At 29.8% G+C, this 21324-nt stretch overlaps 1 protein-coding gene across 1 annotated transcript; it reads right to left on the bottom strand.

The window, feature by feature from the left end:
- Positions 1–4004: 4004 nt before the first annotated feature.
- LOC107925254 (uncharacterized) lies at positions 4005–19936 on the bottom strand. The gene is made up of 14 exons (XM_016855897.2): positions 18330–19936; positions 18128–18238; positions 17801–18042; positions 17488–17698; positions 17167–17404; positions 16922–17069; positions 16032–16337; positions 8629–9934; positions 6297–6431; positions 6021–6211; positions 5709–5919; positions 5386–5623; positions 5158–5308; positions 4005–4633 (listed from the first exon to the last, which is right to left on the bottom strand). The coding sequence occupies exons 1-14, from the start codon at positions 19633–19635 to the stop codon at positions 4322–4324; spliced, it is 5106 nt and encodes a 1701-aa protein (XP_016711386.2). The 5' UTR covers positions 19636–19936; the 3' UTR covers positions 4005–4321.
- Between the last annotated feature and the right edge of the window lie 1388 nt (positions 19937–21324).

Raw genomic sequence — 21324 nt, forward strand, 5'->3', positions numbered from 1 at the left:
ACTGTGAATTAATGAATATAGCTTCATGAGTATTGTTGTAACAGCCAAATTTTTCAGTGGTGTCGGAAACAGTGATTCGAGATCACTAAATCCGACGAGTAAGTTTAGAAATTTTAACAAATAATAATTATAGGCCAAGCGCGAACTTAAAATAATTATTTTTAATTAGTGAATTTTGCGATTTTAAAAGAATTAATCAGGTAAATTTGGTTGAAAACGAGGTATCGAGACCTCGGATTTATAAACCGAGTTATTAAGTTAGTATTAAAGTTTCGTTAGAAAATTTTAACGTTTGGTTTGTCAATTAATTAAAAAGGACTAAATTGAAAATAGTGTGAAATTTATTAAATTGTGATTAAATAGTTTAAGTGATTAAAAAGGAGGGATTTAAAAGAAAATTGGACCCAAATTGTATGGGCTGGACGGTTGGGCAAGAAAATCAGCAAAAAAAGACAAGGAGAAACAATGGCAAAATGGGAAATTTTGCAAATTAAACATATAAAACAAGACAAATTTGAAAAATCTAGAGATATCATCATTTTTCTTCAGCAAAAACGCCATGGGAGGTCTGAAAGCTGCTGGTTTTTCATACTTTGACATATGTGAGTTCAATTCTTGCCCTTTTCTTTGAGATTTTTATGTTTTTGGGACTTTTACAATTAGGTCCAAGTGTTTAATTCATTAGTTTTTGATTTTATGAACAAAATTAAAAGCTATAATTGATAATTGTTAGCTGTTTATGATGAAATAAAATGAATTTTAAGCTTTGATTTTGTTGTTTGATGATTTTATCAAGTAATTTCAATAGAAATTGATTTTAGGACCTAATTGTGAAAAAGTTGTGAATTAAGGTTTAGTGTTAAAATTCTGATTTTCAAAGGTTGTGTAATAGTTTAGAATGATGGAATAAAATGTTAATTGAGAAAAATTATCTTAATAGATGGGCTAATTGAGTAAGGACTGAATTGTATGACCTGTGAAATTTAGAGGAAAAATGGTAATAAACATCTTGAACTAAAACAATATTGGACAGCAGCAGTAGACTAACTTTGAAAAATCACCATAAATTGTAGAAATAAAATTAGAAGATGAATAAAATATTAAATTAAAGCTTATTGAGTCTAGTTTTTCATAGAAGAAACGGTGTAAGCAATGGATTTGTAAATTATGAGATATAATGAATTTTGTGAGACAATGATAGAATGAATTCGGGTTCTCCTGTTTTGACTTTGGAAAATCACTAAAAATTGGAGAAAATTAATTAGAGTCTCAAATTTATATGCTTAGAATTCTTAATGAGTCTATTTTCAATAGAAATCAATGGGAACATTATCCGAGTTTTGTACTATGATATAATTAATTTTTAGTGAAGAGACGTCAAAACTGTGGATAGTGAAACAGGGGAAACTTAAATGAATAAACTGTACTAATTGGCTAAACCAAAAATTCTGAAAATTTTGTGGTGGAATGATATGTGAGTCTAGTTTCAGGGAAAATTTACGGATCTTAATTTTGAGCTCTGTAGCTCGAATTATAAATAATTGAGTGACTATGACTCGTGTGAACAGCTTGATGTGAGCATTAATAAGTAAATTGTGAAATCGTACTTACAAGAATGTTATATACATTAAGGATGTGGAATGGAGAGGAGGAGGAGGAAAAATATATATGAATATTCAGTTAGCATAGCTAATTTGCATGTTTTAAGCTCATGGACTAAATTGAATAAAAGTAAAACTTTAGGGGGTAATTTTGTAAAAATGTCAAAATGACTAAATTGAAGGGAATAAATTGTTTCATTATCTAAATTAATAAATCGAATGAAATTATCAATTTAAGATTGGGTGAAATTTGGAAAAATGGTAAATTACCAATATGCCCCTAAATCTTGGTATTTCTGCAATTTAGTCAGGTAGGTTCGGATACCCTAAATGAGCATGTAAATATAACAATTTAAGTATTGTATCGTATTTTATATGATATTTTGAATTGAATATATGAAAAGGATGTTACATGAAACATGAAACATGAATACTAAATAATATAAATTAATTGAAATTATTCTGAAAATTTCGGTAATGCCTCGTATCCTATCCCGGTCTCAGGTACAGGTATGGGGTATTACAATTGTGGTATCAATATTGGATTATTTTTATATGTATAAATTTTATATTTGAAATGAATTGATATGATTAAGGTTTATATGAGCTTACTAAGCATTCGTTGCTTATGTAGTTGTTTTCCTTTACTTTTCAGATTATTGGAGGCTTGATCGGGTTGAAAATTTTGTCGGATTTATATCACACTATCCATCAGTTCTATCGGTACTTTAAGATGTTTTGATTTTAATTATAGTGGCATGTATAAGTATTCTGATTAATATTGGCCTATATGAGTTTTGTTAATATGAGCCACTTATTTGGCTTGTGTTTTGGCACATTTTGGTTTGTGTATATTTGCCTTTTATGGTTAAGGTGTGGGTTGGTTTATGATTGTATAGTGAAAGGTAAAATGTTAGCTAAATGTGCATTTATATACATGTGTTTTGGTATGTTTTGGTAGGTAGGTGACTTGGTTTGAAATAATGCAAATTAGCTTGGTGAACCATAGGTACAATTTTGCAAATAAGTTAGTTATACATATGAGTATTCTGAATACATGAATACACATGTTATAATTTGTCATCTGAGGTGTTTGAAGGAATAATGGTTGTATGTGAAGATATTATATATATTTAAGGCTTGATTTTTACTTCTTTTGGATACTTTAATATGGTTTGTTTACATGTATGATGATAACTGTAGATACATGCCTTGTTGAGTGAGAAAAAAAGCTTATAAAATAGTCTATTTTCGTCTACACGGGTAGAGATACGAGTGTGTGTCTCAGCCGTGTGTGACACACGTCCAGGTGACACAGCCGTGTGTCCCCTGTATCTTTTAAATGAATGCAAGTCAGTAAGTTACACGGCCTTAGACACGGGTGTGTCTCTTGACCGTGTGAGCCACACGACTTGATCAAACGGCTGTGTGACCCCTGCAGTGTTGAAAATATTAAATGTTTTCGAAAATATTAAATGTTTTCGAAAAATTTTCTGAGTTTTCGATTTAGTCTTGATTTGTTTCTAATGTATATTTTGGGCCTCGAGGGCTCGTATAAGGGACAATATGTATGATTTTAATTAGTTTTTGACATGAATGATATATGAAATGTTTGCATTTTCTGTCTGTTTGATTTGTAAATTCCGGTAATACTTCGTAACCCTGTTCTAGCGACAAATTCGGGTTAGGTTACAAAAAGAGTTTAAATTAAGTTTAAATTTTTTAAAAAGGGTTAAAATTGCAATTGTCCTATTTGAATAAAAGTTAAAAAGAGATTAAATTGAATAATTTAAATTTGAAAAATACTTAAATTATAATTATATTTATGCCCTTGATTACCCCTAGTTACTTATGGTTGTTTTCTTTTTAGTACATTTTAGCAGGATTGAATTTTGATATTTAGAATGTCAATAAAAAAGTTTGGTAAGAGAACCTTTTTAATTTTTCTCAATTTTAATATTGAGTAAATTGGTTATTCAAAAAAAATCGAAACAATTTAATTCCTGTCATTTTGAGAGTAATTAAGGGTAATTAATTACGGTGTTAATATTTTCCATCAGTTGTTCATAATTTTGATTGATATAACAATAAATTTAGCCATTAAAGTTCTATTTAGTCCAGATTTAACAAACCTGCAACATTTGTGTAAATGTATAAATGTTGAGGTTGAATTTTTTTTTTTAGAATCAAGATCAAATAAACAAAACATGTGAACATAAAAGACTAAATTTATTATTATAGCAATCAAAATTACGTACAATTGACAAAAAGACAATAACGCCATAATTAATTGCCTTTAGTTACTCACTTTTAAAATTGACAAACATTAAATTACTCTTTTCTTTAAGGAGATCAATTTACTTAATTTTGAAATTGAGATATAGTAATCACAGTAACACAATATAACCCAAAAAAGGGATAATACTATATCCGTCTATTGATCATGATAATCTATTACAATGCACAATCATAATTACACATCAATTAGAGCTTTTCTTGAAGATTAGTGTTCCCATTTATTTACCATTCAACTAGCAAATCAGCAAAGAAAGACAAAGGACTACGAAATCAACCATGAATCACAATTCTTTCTTTTAACAAAAAAAAAAAAAACATTTAATGGAAGACCCAAAACTGCCACAAAAGTTATAGAAAAAAGCTTTAAAATAATAAATAAGAATATACAACATAGCCATGGATGAGGCATGTGAAGCTTTTCACTACCTAGCATCTAGCATTGTAACAGTGACTTGGTTCACAGTGCATGATTCATCTTGCTTGCTTGTAGATGAATCTGTTTCATGTGTGTTTCTTCCAAGGCAAAAGCCAGGTGTTTTAGGCTGAGCCATTGTTGCTGTTTCGCTGTTCAACATCAACACCACCGTTGACATCGTCGGCCGGTTTTCGGCACGTTCTTGAACGCACAACAAACCGACCTGAATGCACCTCAGCACTTCTTGTTCATCATAGGTATCACCCACTGCTGGATCTATTAACTCCAATCCCTTCCCTTCTTTCCATGATCTCCAAGCCTGTGAGAGTTATGAGAACCGAATTCAAACTCGAATTTGAAATTTTGATTTGATTAATACGAATAAAAATTCAATTTAATCTAGTTTGATTCAGATTCAATTTGAATCAAATTAACAACAACCCAAACTTGAAATAAATTAAACACAAAAATAGTTTAGATATGTACCAACTATAACTAGAAATGATCTAAATTAATAATGACCAGACTAAAAAAACCGTCCTCCAAAATCGAATTTAAAAACCTGATTGGATTAATTTGAGTCCAAATATGATATGACCTGATTTGATTATAAAAAAGTAAATAATCTAAATATAAATTGATTATAATAGCCCGACTCGAAAATTTCAACCTTAAACTCCAAACAAACTAAACTCAAAATGACCCGAATCTGAAATATTTGAATTAAAAACATGCAAAATTTTAAAAATTCGGTTTAATTCGACAAAAAATTAACCCAATCCGTCCAATAACATTATAAGCTTCATTAGAATTTAGAAATATAATGTGTGGTTAGCTGCTTACATGGCCTAGAAGGTTGAGTTCACTATTTGAGTGATAGAATCCTCTGTTCTTCTTCCCACTGACAATCTCCAACACCAAAACACCAAAGCTAAAAACATCAGATTTTGTTGAGAAATTACCATCCATTGCGTATTCAGGCGACATATAACCACTGCATATCAACGATAATTACGATTATAAAATTTTGATTTCGACAAAGAAAAATTAGAATTTTTTTACGGCACTTACTAAGTTCCAACAACTCTCTTAGTATTAGCCTCAATTTGATCACCAGAAAATATTCTAGCCATCCCAAAATCCGAAATTTTCGGGTTCATTTTTCCGTCAAGCAAAATATTGCTTGCTTTGAGATCTCTATGCACGATCCTAAACCTCGAATCCTGGTGAAGATACAATAATCCTCTAGCAATACCGCAAATAATGTTGAACCGCTTTTGCCAATTTAACAGGGAGCTTTTTGCTTTATCTGCAAGAAACTTTTCAATCAATGCCATGGATGTACAATTGTTTACCTACATTAAATTTCTTCAAGTTGTGAGAGAGGAACTCACTGAATAACACAGAATCAAGGCTTTTGTTTTCCATGTACTCGTAAACTAACATCTTCTCATCTGTTTCGACGCAACAACCTACAAGTCGAACCAAGTTCCGATGTTGTAGCCTTGCAATTAACCTAACCTCATTCTTGAACTCTTCAGTCCCTTGCCCCGAGTTCTTTGAAAGCCTTTTTACAGCTATTTCTTCACCCTCAAGCAACCTACCCTGCATGTATTACCACACATGTTTTCATGGTTAAGATTTCGAAAAAGCATGTTTTCAACCGTAATAATAATGCTAAACTAGCCTGTTTCATTGAAATTTACCATGTATACACTTCCGAAACCACCTTGTCCGAGCTTATTTTCATCGACGAAGTTGTTTGTAGCCGTTACAATGGTGTTGAAATCGAACAATGGTAATTCAATTTCATCGGGATTACTTTCGCCCGAGTATTCCTTCTTGCCTGAGATGACCACTTCGTTCAATAGAAAATCTTGACTTCTTTCAAGAGGACCTGAATGAACAAAAAAAGACATATAAACCTTGAAGCCTAAAATGAAAAATGGAAAAAAATAAAGGGATAATTACATCCATTTTACCTTTCTTTTCTATTTTTCCACTTCTTTTCATTGCCTTCTTCTTCTTCCATATGACAATGGCTATCAGTCCTAAAATCAAAACGCCACCACCCACTGTAGTGCCTGTAATTACAGCAGTTGTATTCCCACCATCTCCTAAAGAAGGGGAAAAAAAGAAACCATAATTTGATTTTATTAGTGTCTAAAATATTGAGACTAAATCTTAAATTTTATGGTAGTAGAGGGGCTACAGTCAAAATTTGACCAAATAAGAGGGGCTAAAGTCAAAATTTGACCAAATATATTTACATAGCCCAGTGACCTGCTCTTGGATCATAGACCAGTTGTACTTATGATCTACTTAGTTTATGGGATTTGGGCCTAAATATTACATCATTTTAGGTGGATTATGACTTAATTTAGGGCTAATTTTTCAACAAATCCTACTCCATGTGTGGTTACCTAAAGGTAAAGAAGGTAGGCCATTAGGTTCTAAAGAATCAAAACCTTAAGAACTTAGAACTTTAGTATAAGATTACAATCATAAAAGTCATTTACTAAAGTTTTTTTTTTTAAAAAAAAGTTAGAATAGTTTTATTACAAATATCACTGACAATTAATTAATTAATTAGAATATATCTGGACTCTGGAGCAAAACCCACGTATTTACACATGTGGGACGCAAATATGGGATTTCAAAGTACTGTACCTTCAAAGCAAGACAAATGGCATCGAAATTACATATGTAACTGAGACATTAATGTTTGTAAACTATTTGAATTCAATTCGAAAATTTTGAGTTTAGTTCAGTAATTAACAAGCAATTAATTGAGACAATTTTAATAAACAGCTCATAGTTTAATACCACATATTAAATCTTCAATTTCAAATTGAACTTAAACTTAAATTTATCACTATGTAAATTCGATTGGACTCAATTACAAAGTAATGGAAACCAGCATGTTTTGATATCCTTTTCCTTTAAACAGTGGCATAAAAAGAGGGTAATTGTATTAGGTAAGAGAAGGTGTAAGGGCAACCCAGAAAATGATATAAAGCGACCTTTTACACTTTAATTCTTTTTTTAATCCTTTCTATAGTTGAAAACCCCCTTCCCAACTAGACCTTTATTGACCACACACACAAAAAAAGGAATTATTGTCCCGCTTGAAAAAAATTGAAATTAGCATTAAATTAATAGACTGTTAGGGGACGTAATTGCTTAGAATTTAACTTAAGAAAGCGAAACATGAAAAAAAAAATAAAAGACGAAACAAGTAACGTTGGCATCCATTTAATATGGGCCAAAGTCAAAAACGACGGTTCACTTAGTGGAAACTTTCAAGAAAGAATTAAGACTGTTTTGAATTTGCATTTACTGTACAAAGGCTTTTTAGGTAAGAGAGTGGGGACATTGGGAAAATAGTGACAACTTTTTTATTAAGGTATCATGTCACGGAACTAATCATGGGAGGAGTATAAATTAATATATATATAGGGTCTAATTTGGGTTTAGTCCCTCTATCATGTTAATATGATATAATTTGGTTTATTTAATTTTATGATGTTATTCGTAAATTCAAATTGATAACAATGTTAGTTGTTGTTGTTAAAGTGATAACTTAAACTCTTTTTTTTTTTACTATTATTCACTCACATAGTTGTATCATGGAAATCTGGTCAACCATGTTCAACTTCTTATAAATTTTCAGTTGAAAAAAGTGGCATTTCCAGTTGAAAGTAGTGACAGAACTTGACATTAAGTTTTGAAAAGTTTAATTAAAAAGCTTTAAAAAAATTTAGAGGGTTTAATTGAAAATTTCAAACTTTTTATGAAAAAAAAATTATAATTTTCAAAAAAAAAAAATGAAGGGCCTAAGTAAAGTTTTTAAAATTTTTGAAAGGTTTAATGATAAATTTTCAAATCTTTTAGGGGAGCAAGACCTCTTTACCTCCTCTTACAAATCTTTGGCTAAAAGATTAAGGCTATTTAAAAAATTGTACATGTTCACTTTAACGGCAACGGCTAACAGATATTATCGATTCGAACATAATAATAATTTCATCTAAGTAGATATTTTAGCATAGGAAAAGGACTAGAACCAAATTAGACCATTTGGAAAACATATATTAATTAAACGAAACAACTCATTATGGTCACCTATGGTGTTCATCAAATCTTGGTAAAACTGGTTGTATTCCAAGAGCCTGTACTACTAGAATTTGGGATAAATTAATGTGGGTTTGATCTCTAAAGCAAACTATTTCTTTTAAAAATATAGTTAGTTTAAAAACATACTTCAAAATTATATTAGAAAAAGAAAATTCAAAGAATGGGAATTTCGCAACGTACCTAAATCTGAAGCTGCCAATCGAATAAACAAATCTTGCCCACCACCATCACTTGTATATTGCCTCAAATCAATAAGGTCACCAATCCAAATAACACACCCTATACCCCCATTCCTAATATCCCAATTAGAAAAAGCAGTACAAGAACAATTCCTAGCACAAAAAGCTTGGCAATCCTTGAAATTCATGGACCTATACACCACAGTATTTGTACTTTCAGGCAATTTCATATTGACCAAATGCAAGAACTTATCTTTCCCACAATCCAAATCATTTTTTCTAACACAACCACTAGACCCATCTCTCAAATCCCAAGCTTGTTCATTCTTTGGTGTAAACCCTTTAGGACATTTACAAACAGGGGAAGCGTTAGTATCACATATACCATACGGACCGCACTCGCTGTATTTGTCGCACTGATCTTTCGGCGCGTACCAAAACGGATTCCATTGCTTGGTGTCGGGTATCCATGTTAGTCTTTCAAGTGTACCGGTTTGTGTCACTCTTAACCTGGAAAACAAATTATTGTTCGTAATATAAAACGAGTAATATACCTCGTCTTGGTTAGTGACGAAGCTGAAGTTCATGTAATCGAGCGGTTTCATTTCCGGTACGCCGCTAAATCGAAGACCGTTCCACGGACCACTTCGGTATTCGATATCTTGTTTGTTCCGTAAAAATATTTCCGGGAATCCTTTGTAATCTAACTTGAATGTGAAATCACCAGACGAAGGATCGTTTCTTGTTTTCCAAGACGTCAAAAACCGGTTGAAACCTGTGTTTAAATCCCACCCGAGTTTCATGTCTGGTAATAACGTATCGGTCGGATAATCGAAGCTTCGCCATAAATAGTAGTCGGTTTCACCATCGGAATTCGCTTCTCTCAGAACCAAATTCCCAGAATCCAACAACTGTGCCACTGGATTATACTTGTCTGCATCACCCTTTGTTATGTTCGAGGACCAAACAAGGTTGTTCCCTTCGTCTAACAACACCAAGTTCCGATCCTCCACTTTGAAAACACCTGATGAGTTCGAAACAGGGTTATCTCTGTTAGCAACCCACACATATGTCCTGTCGGGTATGTTCTTGTACCATATCCCAACATACCATTCACCTGGATTATCCAAATTAAAGAATCCAAGCTCGAACACATCACCTTGAGAGACAATAGTTTGGTTCTGTGTAATAAACTGTGTACCACTCAAAGTATCAACACAAACAGAAATTTTAGGGAAGAAGATAAAAAACACAGTGAAGAAGAAGCAAAAATGGTGAATTGTGGTTAAATTTCCCATACTTTCCATTTACTCTTTGGGGTATGGGTTTTTTTTTTGGTTTTAAACCCCCCCCCCCCCCAAAAAAAAAAATAAAAGTGCTGTGTTTGGTTTATTGTTGATCGTTATGAAGACATTTGGGATTGTTTGATAGGAGATAATGCTTGACTAATTTGCTTGCCTTTTTTTTTTTAATTTGTCTCTGTTATTTTTTTCATTGAAAATTGGGCAAAGCAAATATAGCAACCAAATTCCAAAAATGACGAATTGGGTTTGTAAAATGTGTTTAACTAGGTCAAAGATTGAACATGGGAAGATCACCTAACTCTTTGTTCATATTTAAGAACGAAAAGGTGTAGGAATGGCCGCATTCTCATTATGCCTATCTAAGTTAATTTTAAATCGGGTTAATTTTTTGAATTTTGATTTTTTTATTTAATTTATTGTCTTGAATTGTTTTGAGTTAGGATAATTTAATTTATGGTTCAAATTTTTTGAATTGTAGTAGTGAATGTTAGAAGCATTTTGAGTTTTTATCATTTTAGATTTAAGTTCAAACTAGTTTAGATTTAAATTTGAATTTGAATCAATAAATTTAAATTTTTTATTTTGAAATAATTCATGTTCATGAAAGGTTTAAATGATTTTAAGATTTTGATCTCTCAAATTTTGAATTTTTTTTATTTATACTAGTTTAATTTAAATTGAATTTAAATAAAATGACTACTAAAGTAAATTAAAACTTAATGTTTCAATTGATTGAACCAATACCATAAAAATAAAAATTAATGTAATTCCCGTGCACGAAGGAAATTAAAGATTCAGAAGTAGAAAGAGACAATTGATGGACAAAGAAAGCTGGACCCTCTTATCAAAGTAGTCACTTTTTGAGTATTTAGACGGTAGATATTCTACTTGGATTTCTCTATTGATTTTACTTTAATTGTCCCATTTTAGACTTCTACCAAATTTATGTTGAATATTTTTAAATGCTATATTCTATCAATTAAATTAAATTTTTATTTTTATTTTTCTCACCTTTCATATTCAATCCAAGTCGAGTCATCTAAAGACACATTTTTCCCATTCCAATTCTAGACTACAATATACATTTACTCTTGAATTTTGTGATTAATAAAAATGATTAATAATATATTTTTGGATAAACTATATCCAAGGTCACTAAATGATTCGTAAATCTAGTTTTGATCACTTAAATTCAAAAAGTTACAAAATAATTATTAAACTATTCGAAAATTTTCATTTAAGTCACTGAGCTATTAAATTCTTTTTAAAGTTCAGCTAGCAAGCTCTCAACAACAATTCTAGTAGAACATGTCTTAAATCCAAGTCTATTTGACGGTTAATGTTGAAGATCATAGTAGAAAACTATTTGGATGATAGTTCGCAGATTCATGACATTCAAAATTGTTGCATGAAAAAATTTAATTGTAGAAGAGAATGAGAATGTGAGTTTTTTATTAGTGCAGGTGGTGCAAAAAGAAAAGGTCATACAACAACGATTTTAACACCCAGTGACTTAAATGAAAATTTTTTAATAGTTCAATGACTAGTTTAAAACTTTTGAAGTTGAGTGACTAAAACGTAAACTTACTAATAGCTTAATAATCTTGAGTAGAACTTATTCTAAATTTTTTATCTCAATTAACAGAGTTAAGAAATTGCTTGTTTAACAAAAATCAGATGAAATATAGGTTCATAAAGAGAGAAATTAGATCAATTAACTCTCGAATTACTCAAAATTGATTGAATTAACCTAAAAAAAACTTGCAATTAAATCAGTTCAACATGCTTTTCCATTTTAAATATTTTTTAATTATTATAAAATTTTAATGATTTATTTAATTAAACTAAATAAATCAATCAGACTAATACAACCAAAAACGATTAACCTTATCTATTCAATTATTTATTTGGTTCTAAAACTCTTGATTAAATTAAAAAAAAACCCTGATAATATGAAAAATTCAATTATGAATCCAGTTTCGATATACTAAAAATTTCGATTTTTAAACGGTTTTAATTCCCATTCCATGAAGGAAATTAATGATTCACACACAGAAAGAGACCATTCATGAGTGATGGACAAAGAAAGTTGGACCCTCTAACCAAATTAGTGATAGTCACTTTTGAGTTTTAGACGTTAGGTATTCTACTTGGATTTCTCTGTTTACTTCTTACTTTTTAATTGTCTCTCTTTAGTCTCTTACCAAATTTATGTTGAATATCTCTATATATCAATTAAATTATATTAAATTTTATAATTTTCTCATCTTTCGCATTCAATTCAAGTCAAATCATCAATATTTTCATTTTTCCATTCCAATTTTACACTAGAATCTAAATTTGCTCTTTAATTTTGTGATTAAAAAAATTGATAATTGATGTTTGGTACATTAATAATAGAAATTTTTTTATTTCAACTAACAAAAATGAAAAATAACATATTTTATCAATGAGGTTTTGATTCAATTGGCAAAAGTGAAGATTATGGATTTTGAGTATCTAAGTTCAAAATCCACTATATGTAATTATAGTATGCGGGTCTTCAGTTCCAACCATAGTCCATAAATTATTGCTATGTTTGAATTTTAACTCAATTAGTTAGTTCATAGTCTGAATTGACCTAGTATTTAGTTTGCACCGTAATAGTTTAATTTTTTGTTCCAGTTTTTAATCTATTTGTGCCATAAAAATTTGATTCTACAACAAGTGATACAACAAGTGACACATATACTTTAATTATACTGTTGTTGTAAAATTTCAAAAAAAAAATGCATGTTTTATTTATCTATATAATAGTGAAATATATATTTAAGGTTTTTTTAACTCCACTGATGGTAAAACATTTTAAAAATAAATAAATATATATATATTTCTTCTTTTGTATAATTCCCTGTAATCACATCTATCGAAGTACATAAAAGGATATGTAATCGTTTTGACGTCTCAAAAATCATAAATATACCATTTGGCGCTTTAAATTTTTATGAAATTACAACTTATATAACAAATTTAAGTTATTTTCTAGTTTTACCCATGATATCACCTTTTCAATCATTGTTTATGAAATTTAAAATTTTCACATATATTATATCAAATAATATCAATTGAGGAAGAATCTACTTACCATAAAGTCTTGTTTAATAGACTATTGAAAAAGTTAAATCAATTAAAAATTAATATTTTTAATGAGTTATATTCTTAACACATGTTTGATAATTTAAAATAAAACAGTTAGATATATATATTTTTTATAAAAGGTGTAGAAAATAATAAGTAAGAGCTATTTATCATTCAATGGAGAATATCTTTAATTAATTAATTCTATTTTATTTTATTTATTAGAAAATTTTACATTTTAATTTTAATATTTATTTATAATAAGATGAAATGTTTAAAAATTAAAGATAAAATGCTGAATATTTTTCTATAATTTATAAAGCAATGTAATTAATTTTAAGTAATGTAATTATATTTATAAATCTATAATTACATTGCTTCATATTTATAAAGTAATGTAATTATATTCAAAAATTAATTTTAAGTAATATATTACAAAATTTTATAACTTAAATAATACGTACGTAATTTATCGACACTTATTTTTTAGTATTTAATTTTTCAGTTTATCACACAACGCCTAAATTAAAACTCATTAACTTCACTTATTTTAAATGATCAAAATAAATATAAAACTAAGATTAAATTAAATTTCTTATTATGACATTACAACCTTCTCTTTTCTATTCCAATTTCCACAACAAACATTAGTTTCTTTCATTTTCTCAATTTATATTCCACCATAAAATAATCAATTTCCATTTTTTTTCAACAATAAAATCTTTTTTCAACTTTCTTTCATTCTATCTTCTTTTCTTCTAAATTTTCGTTGGACTACACCTTAATGTTCATAGTTAGAGTTTAATTATTGGAATAAAAACTAAGAAAGTGGTTGCGGTTAGGATAGAAAAAGTAGGTCAAACTAAGAAAATCTTATTGGAGGTCAGGATTAAATTGTATATTTTTATGATAATAAAAATGTAATTTTATCATTTTAATAGATTATATCTTTATAATTTTTAAATGATTAAATCAAATTTTTTATAATTTTTTGAGACCAAAGTACAATTTTACCATTACAAATTTAAAATTTTATAAACTATAAAAGGGTCTAAATAGAAAATTTTTCATACCAAGAGTGCCGCTGCCATCCCTTTCCCCTCCCTCTAGGATGGTTTTAATGTTAATTTTTTTTTGAAAATAATTAAAAATTAATAAATTTTATACTGATATAAGTGAATTTCTTCTATTTATTTATATGACATTCACCCTCATGTCTCAACTCAACTATAAAGATACCAAAAGCTCCTTAATTTTATCTTTTCATATTAAAATCTTTCATATATCAATTTTATCATTTTATATATATTAAAAAACTATTATATAAAACTTTCACCTTCCGTAATCTAGTATATATTTACATCTATCGTTATGGATTTTAACCTACTTTTAGGTTGGATTTTACATAAAAAATATATATATATAATTTTCTTTTGTAATTTTGTGCGGCATTTATGATTTCAAAGGTTTTATAGAATAATCAAAAGTCAATTTATTGGTTGATTGTTTTATTAGAAGATTCCTTACCCACATTTTACATTAAGGTTTTATATTTATGTTCGAAAAGGTGTTACATTGCATGCAATAAATATTTCATGATTTTTTTTATGCTTTTGAAAAGGTCAACGTAGAGAATGACTTAATTCATTGTTTTTAAAAAATAGGATTTGTATTAAAATAAAGACTATAAGTAGAATTTTTCATACGCAAATGTTGGTGAAAAAATTAAATATTTTAAATATAAAATAATTAATTTTTTAAAGGAAATTTTTAAAATTATTGGTGAGAAGTTATGTAAATAATAAAAAACAATAATTTAATTAAAAGTTAATTTATTAGTTCGTTAGTTATTATTATTAAATATTTAGTGGTAGTTATATGAAAATTGGATAAGTTTTAAAAATTAATATCTTATCTTTGAATATTAAGGCTTAATGTGTACTGAAATTAAAAAAGTAATATTTTATTTTTATAATTTTTTGTTAAATCACCTTAAAATTAATGGAAATGTTTTGTTAATTTTGTTGTTGTGGCGTACATGCAGATAGCACGTCAATATTTAATTATTTTTTAAAATTTTAAAATATTAAAAATATATATATTAATACATTTTTAATAGTTTTAATGATTTTAAAATTTTTAAAATATTTAATTTTTTAAAATTAATTAAATGCTAACTTGTCATCTGCAACGTCAACAAAGTTAGAAAAATATTAACTTTTTTATTCATTTTAGGGTTATTTGAAAAAAAAAACGTAAATTTAAGGGATAAAAAAGTGAAAAATTAAATAAAAAGCTAAAATGATTTTTTTTATAAAGTTAAAGTGCCAAATCAAATCATTATACCTAATTTATTCATCCGAGGAAGAAGATATGCAATTAATTTAATACAAATATTCATTCATTTATCAGTAAAATAAAATACTTAAGCAAAAAAATTGAATGAGGAAAAGTTAATAAAATGTACTACTTTTAAGTAATTTCCCCAATCAAATAATAAAATATTATATTTTAACGAAATGAATCAAATAAGACAATATATTAAATAATCTTATATTTTGATAACTTGGATAATTGTCGCCTTATTGTGAAACAAAAGTATGACGTCATCACTTTTAATTGTAGTAGTTAAAGTAATGATGTGATTTATTACTCTAAAAAAATTGTTTGTGCAATCTTTACTATAAAAAAATTATCAACAAAATAGATCCACAACGATATTTTAATGGTAACAATTAATAGTGTTTTCAATATGAATTTATTAGTATCATTATAAAGATAAAACCATCAAATTTTACCAAATTAATCAAAATCTTCAATTTTAACAGACAAACTAAAACCAAAATTAAACCAAAACTATGATTACAATTCCATTGGAGTTTCATGAATGCTATAAAAGAATACGTGTGTGTACATATATATTTTTACATCAACATATCAAAACAATACAAATGTAAGTGACCAAATACTATCAAATTTCTTATCTACCATCCACCATTGTCACTGTGACATCTTTAGACGATGCAGTTTCATGAATATCCATACTATATTCTGCATCCATCAAGCTTCTCATGGAGGTATATGTGGGTTGTTTCGGCATTGGGAGTGTTGGTGTTTCGGTCTCTAGCATTAACACCACGGCAGCCATTGTTGGCCTGTGCATGGCTGAGTCCTGCACGCATAGCATCCCTATGTGTATGCATTTCAACACTTGGGTTGTCGAGCATGAATCTCTAATGGATGGATCCACCATCTCCATTGCTTTATCTTCATTCCAAAGACTCCATGCCTTAAAAGTTGAACAAAGATCCATTTCAATAACGCAAATTCAATAATGAAATGATTTAATTCTGGTTTTAGTTGAGATTTAAAGTTTAATCATTCTACTTTAACATATTATAGGGACTAAAACCAGAATTAGACCTAACAAAATCTAAACCCGTCAATCATGACCCAAACCCAAATCCAACTCAAACAGCCCAAACTCGGATCTGAATTAGCCCAATAAACAACACAATCACGTTCAACTAAATCTAATTAACTGAACCCTTAAATAAATTGAATTCTAAATGAGTTAGATTCAAAGCAACTTAAACAAGTAATCAGAAATGTTTCCGACTCTAAGGGACCAAAATTCAAAATCCTATGAACTAGCCTTAAAAGGTTTTATCTAGCCTTAAACGGTTGAGCAATGATTAGAATCTAAAATTGTACAAACTTAAAATTGACTCAAACTCAAAATTACCAATTAAAATTAATAAGAACCGAAATGATATAAAAGTTTTAAAACCTTGTAACCCGATCTAAAACCAACTTGACTTGTACAATTAACATTTCTAACAAAACTCGGTAAATGGTGGTATTGGTACTTACATATGCAATAAGACTTGTATAATCAGATGAACGGAAGCTAGTATTTCGCCGGCCACTAACAATTTCTAACAGTAATACCCCAAAGCTGTACACATCAGACTTCACTGAAAATAATCCTTCCATTGCATATTCAGGTGACATATATCCACTGCAATTTTAAAACCATTAAAGAAAGCGTTTAGATCTTTCAAAGCTATTGACATTTTAATATCTATAAACATGTATTGTTTTGTATTTTTGCTTACTATGTGCCAACGACTCGAATCGTATTCGCTTCATTTTGGTTTCCCCCAAAGATCCTAGCCATGCCAAAGTCTGAAATCTTCGGATTCATTTCAGCGTCCAACAAGATGTTACTGGCTTTCAAGTCTCTATGAATGATTCGAAGCCTTGAATCTCGATGTAAATAAAGGAGTCCTCTTGCAATGCCTTCAATGATGCCGAATCGGGTTCGCCAATCTAGCTTTTCTTGCTTGGTTTCATCTGGCATACAAAGTTTTATCAGTTAAAATCACAAGTTTTCAGTACAAAATTTAATGAAAATTTAGGCATGATTAGGAACATACCAAAAAGAATATAGTCCAAGCTTTTATTAGGCATGTATTCATAAATCAACATCTTTTCATCCCCTTCAATGGAACAGCCTAATAGTCTAACAAGATTCCTATGTTGCAGTTTAGCAATCAATATAATCTCATTTTTGAACTCTTCTAGGCCTTGCCCTGACTGTCCCGAAAGCCGCTTTACAGCTATTTCTTGGCCACCGGGTAGCTCTCCCTGGTGATAAACGTAAACAGTAAGTGTTATTACGGTCAATCTGATCTATGATAATAACTTACACATTATAGTTTTGCAATTAGTTGAAGAAATGAAATTCACCTTGTATACGGTACCGAAACCTCCGTGTCCAAGCCTGTTTGCTTCACTAAAGTTCTTCGTTGCAGCTGCCAAACTACTGAAGTTAATGACGGTTAACTCCGGTTCGTTAACTTGACTCCCGTCTATAAGTATGTCAACTGGTCCTCCTGATAGATCTGCTGGAAATTCTTTGTTCTTGGACTCGTTAATAACCGCTACGTCATCCTCCTTGCAACACGGCATCGATGAAACTACAGGCAAACCTAAACGAAAAGAGTCCGAAGAAAACAAATTAATACCCTGACCTGAAATGGACATAGATGACCTTTTTTGAAGGAGAAAACTCACCTCTAAGCTGCTTCTTGTATCTCCATAGTAACCATATGGTGACCACCAAGAAGCATGCCCCCAACACAGAGATTATAATTATCACAATGTTGGATATCTTCCGACTGCCATCTACGATAAGAAACCGAAAAAGAATGGTGTTAATCTATCACAAAAGTTGTACAAGATGTAGTAACTGCAATAAAACTTCTAATGAACATACCTAATTCCGAACGATGGACGCGGTAGAAGAATTGTAAATTCGCAGCTTCATCCAAATGTTGAAGATCAACCAAATCCCCTTCCCATGTCATACATCCAATTCCAGAAATAAACGCATACGCGGTACACGAACAATTCCCCAAGCAACTTGTTTCACAAGCATCTATATTACCAGCAGACAACAACAAGTTTGACGAATCAGGTAACTTTACGTGCTTTAATCCTTTAAACCCATCTTCCCCTGCACTACCATTAGTCCTCTGGCACTGCAATTCGATCCGCCGTTCGCAACCACCCGACCAATTCCCTTTACTCCATTGATCTGGGGACTTTGGCCTAAACCCATCTATACAACTACATTTCACAGCTTCAAAGTTATCACAAGTAGCATGGTTACCACAATGGTTATACAGGTCACATACATTACCCGGATCCGGCTGTGTCTGCATAACGGTCCACATTTTCCGATCATCGTCCCACCTCGATTGTTGTTCCCTTCCATCCCAAGTTAACCTAAACCTCAACAAATCGGAAGGGCTTGAAGGATCATATGTGAAATATTGTGTCCTATTTTCATCAGGTTGTGATAACTTAAACCCATACAAGAAACTAGCAATATCACTCATGTTAGGTATCCCTGTAAAGATCACTGAATTCCATTGCCCACTTCTCCATCTTCTTCCCTTATTTTGATCCCATATAATAATTTGTGGACCACCATTAGGATCAACACCCATAGTGAAATTCCCTAACGAAGGATCATTACTTGATTTCCATGATCTAAAAACATGAAACTCACCTATTAATGAACTTACTGGTGCTCTCATACCAGGCAAAAATGTATCAGTTGGATGTTCAAAGCTTTGCCAATGAACTTTACTTGTATCAGTGTTCGATAACACTAAATTGCCTGTATCCCTGAGAATTGCTGCTGTGTTGTTTGATAAACCTGTAAGATTAGATGACCAAACCAAATTAGTGTTCCCATTAAGAACAACTAAGTTACCATCAACCCCAATCCTTAAAACACCATTCTTGGTTGGTATTGGGTTGTCTCTATTTGCAACCCATACAACTGTTTTCACATCAACCCTGTACCAAATTCCAACATATCTGAAAGTTGAGTTTTCAGGACTGAAAAACCCTAGTTCAAATGTTTCATTTTCAGACACTAAACTATCGCCGCCATCTGCAACACTTTCTCCTTGTCTGATTGTATCAACAGCACAACAAAACTGAGCAAAATACAGAACATAGATCAATGAAACCAGAAAACCAGAAACTGGGTTTTTCATGTTGGTTTCCATAACATGAGAAAAGCAGAGATTTTGAACAACAACAAAAAAAAAAACATGCGAAGGGTTTTAAGAGACTAAAAGTATATGCTGCTCACACACTGTAACAAACACGTTTGTGACAGGATTTATTCGGTTTGAAGTTTTGACCAAAAAGGAAAACTATTGAACGAGGAATCACAAAGGTTTGTACGGTTAGGTAATTAGACAAGAAAATTGACATACTTTTAAGTTCTATACCACATGGCTTTGACAAGCTCGAATCTTTTTTTTTTTTTTGAGGCAACCACCATTGTTGTTTATCAATCTTAGAAGCAATAAATTCATAATGAATATGAGTATAGATACAATGGTTTTGGGTTAAAATATTTTACACATTACACCATGTGCTGACAAGCAACATGTCAGAGTTGGTTGTTTTAGAGTTGGTTAACTTATGTCATAGGTATTTGTACTTTGCACAAATTCGAAATTTAATCCTTATACTTATATTTTTAGGGATTTAATCCCTTTCATTTCAAAATTCAGGTCCAATTGTTTATATTGTTAAATTCTTTTTGTTAAATTGGTTAGTGTGACATTTTGAAATAAAAAAAAACTCACTTGTAGCAATTTAACTAAAAATAACATTGTAATGAGCTTGAATTTTGAAACCTGAAAAGTAAAAGAGTAAATTCTTAGAAACAAAAGTAATTGAACTAAATCCGAATTTATGAAGAGTTCAAATACTTTAGCATATTTTAACTTTTAGAGTTTTATACATCTTTGTACTTTTTGGACTTTAAAAACATATTACTTCTTGTTTGATTTGAGTACAACACACTTACGATGTGAGTGAAAAATATAAAATAAAAAATCTTGATAATAATATAATTTATTTTATAAAAAATAAGTTTTTGATAATTTTCTAACTAAGTTGAGACTCAATTAATGTGTGAAAGTGACATAATGAATGACATTATTATAGTATAATTTTTATTCAAATTTAACAGAACTTGGTTAACCTTCGACTTCAATTTTAGATTAAACAACCAAAGACATTAACTTCTTGGAATTAAGAGTAGAAAGAATAAATTTAAAAAATTCAAAGAGTTAGGGACTAGAGGAAAAATTAGACCTTTTCTCTACCTCGATTTTCTAAAATAGTCAGATGGGATGCAAATATAATACTATGCCGTCAAAGGACCAAATAAAGTGGAATTATAAGCTTCCAATAATATTAAATAGAGAGAGAACAAATTGCTTTTAATAGTTAAAAAGAAAACAACAAAATTAAAGGAGATAAGAATAAACTTCAATTAGTATAATGATTTTTTTTGTGCTAAAAGAAAAGTAACTGTTAATGCAATTAAACAATTTGAAGGTGGCTGGCAGCTGTATAATTTCAAAATGGGCTGCCTTTTTTGGAGTTCGCAATTGGACCTATATGATTTGGTGAAAATACTATAAACACCCTTCAATTATTTCACTTACTTTATTTTTTACCCCCTATCTTTTGGTAAAAATATCATAAACATCCTTCAATCATTTTACCTTTTAAGGTAAAATATTGATGTTGAATGCAATGGAAGATATATAAAAAATGTTTACTTAAAATAGGTAAAAAAAGGTTAGGAACACTTTTTTTTTTTTGGAAGGAAGAACCATTATTTAGAAAAGTCTTTAAATCAATCACGTGAAAGATATTTTTATATTGAAGTT

This window comes from Gossypium hirsutum, chromosome A10 (genome assembly GCF_007990345.1).
Source record: "Gossypium hirsutum isolate 1008001.06 chromosome A10, Gossypium_hirsutum_v2.1, whole genome shotgun sequence".
Taxonomy (NCBI): domain Eukaryota; kingdom Viridiplantae; phylum Streptophyta; class Magnoliopsida; order Malvales; family Malvaceae; genus Gossypium; species Gossypium hirsutum.

Bases quoted from the DNA above. Each gene is read 5' to 3' on its own strand.
- LOC107925254 (XM_016855897.2), bottom strand. From the start codon at position 19,635: ATGGAAACCAACATGAAAAACCCAGTTTCTGGTTTTCTGGTTTCATTG. The intron at 17,070-17,166 runs GTAAGCAAAAAT...TTAAAATTGCAG, and splicing joins ATTCGAGTCGTTGGCACATA to TGGATATATGTCACCTGAAT. The intron at 5,624-5,708 runs GTGAGTTCCTCT...AGTTTCTTGCAG, and splicing joins CCTTGATTCTGTGTTATTCA to ATAAAGCAAAAAGCTCCCTG.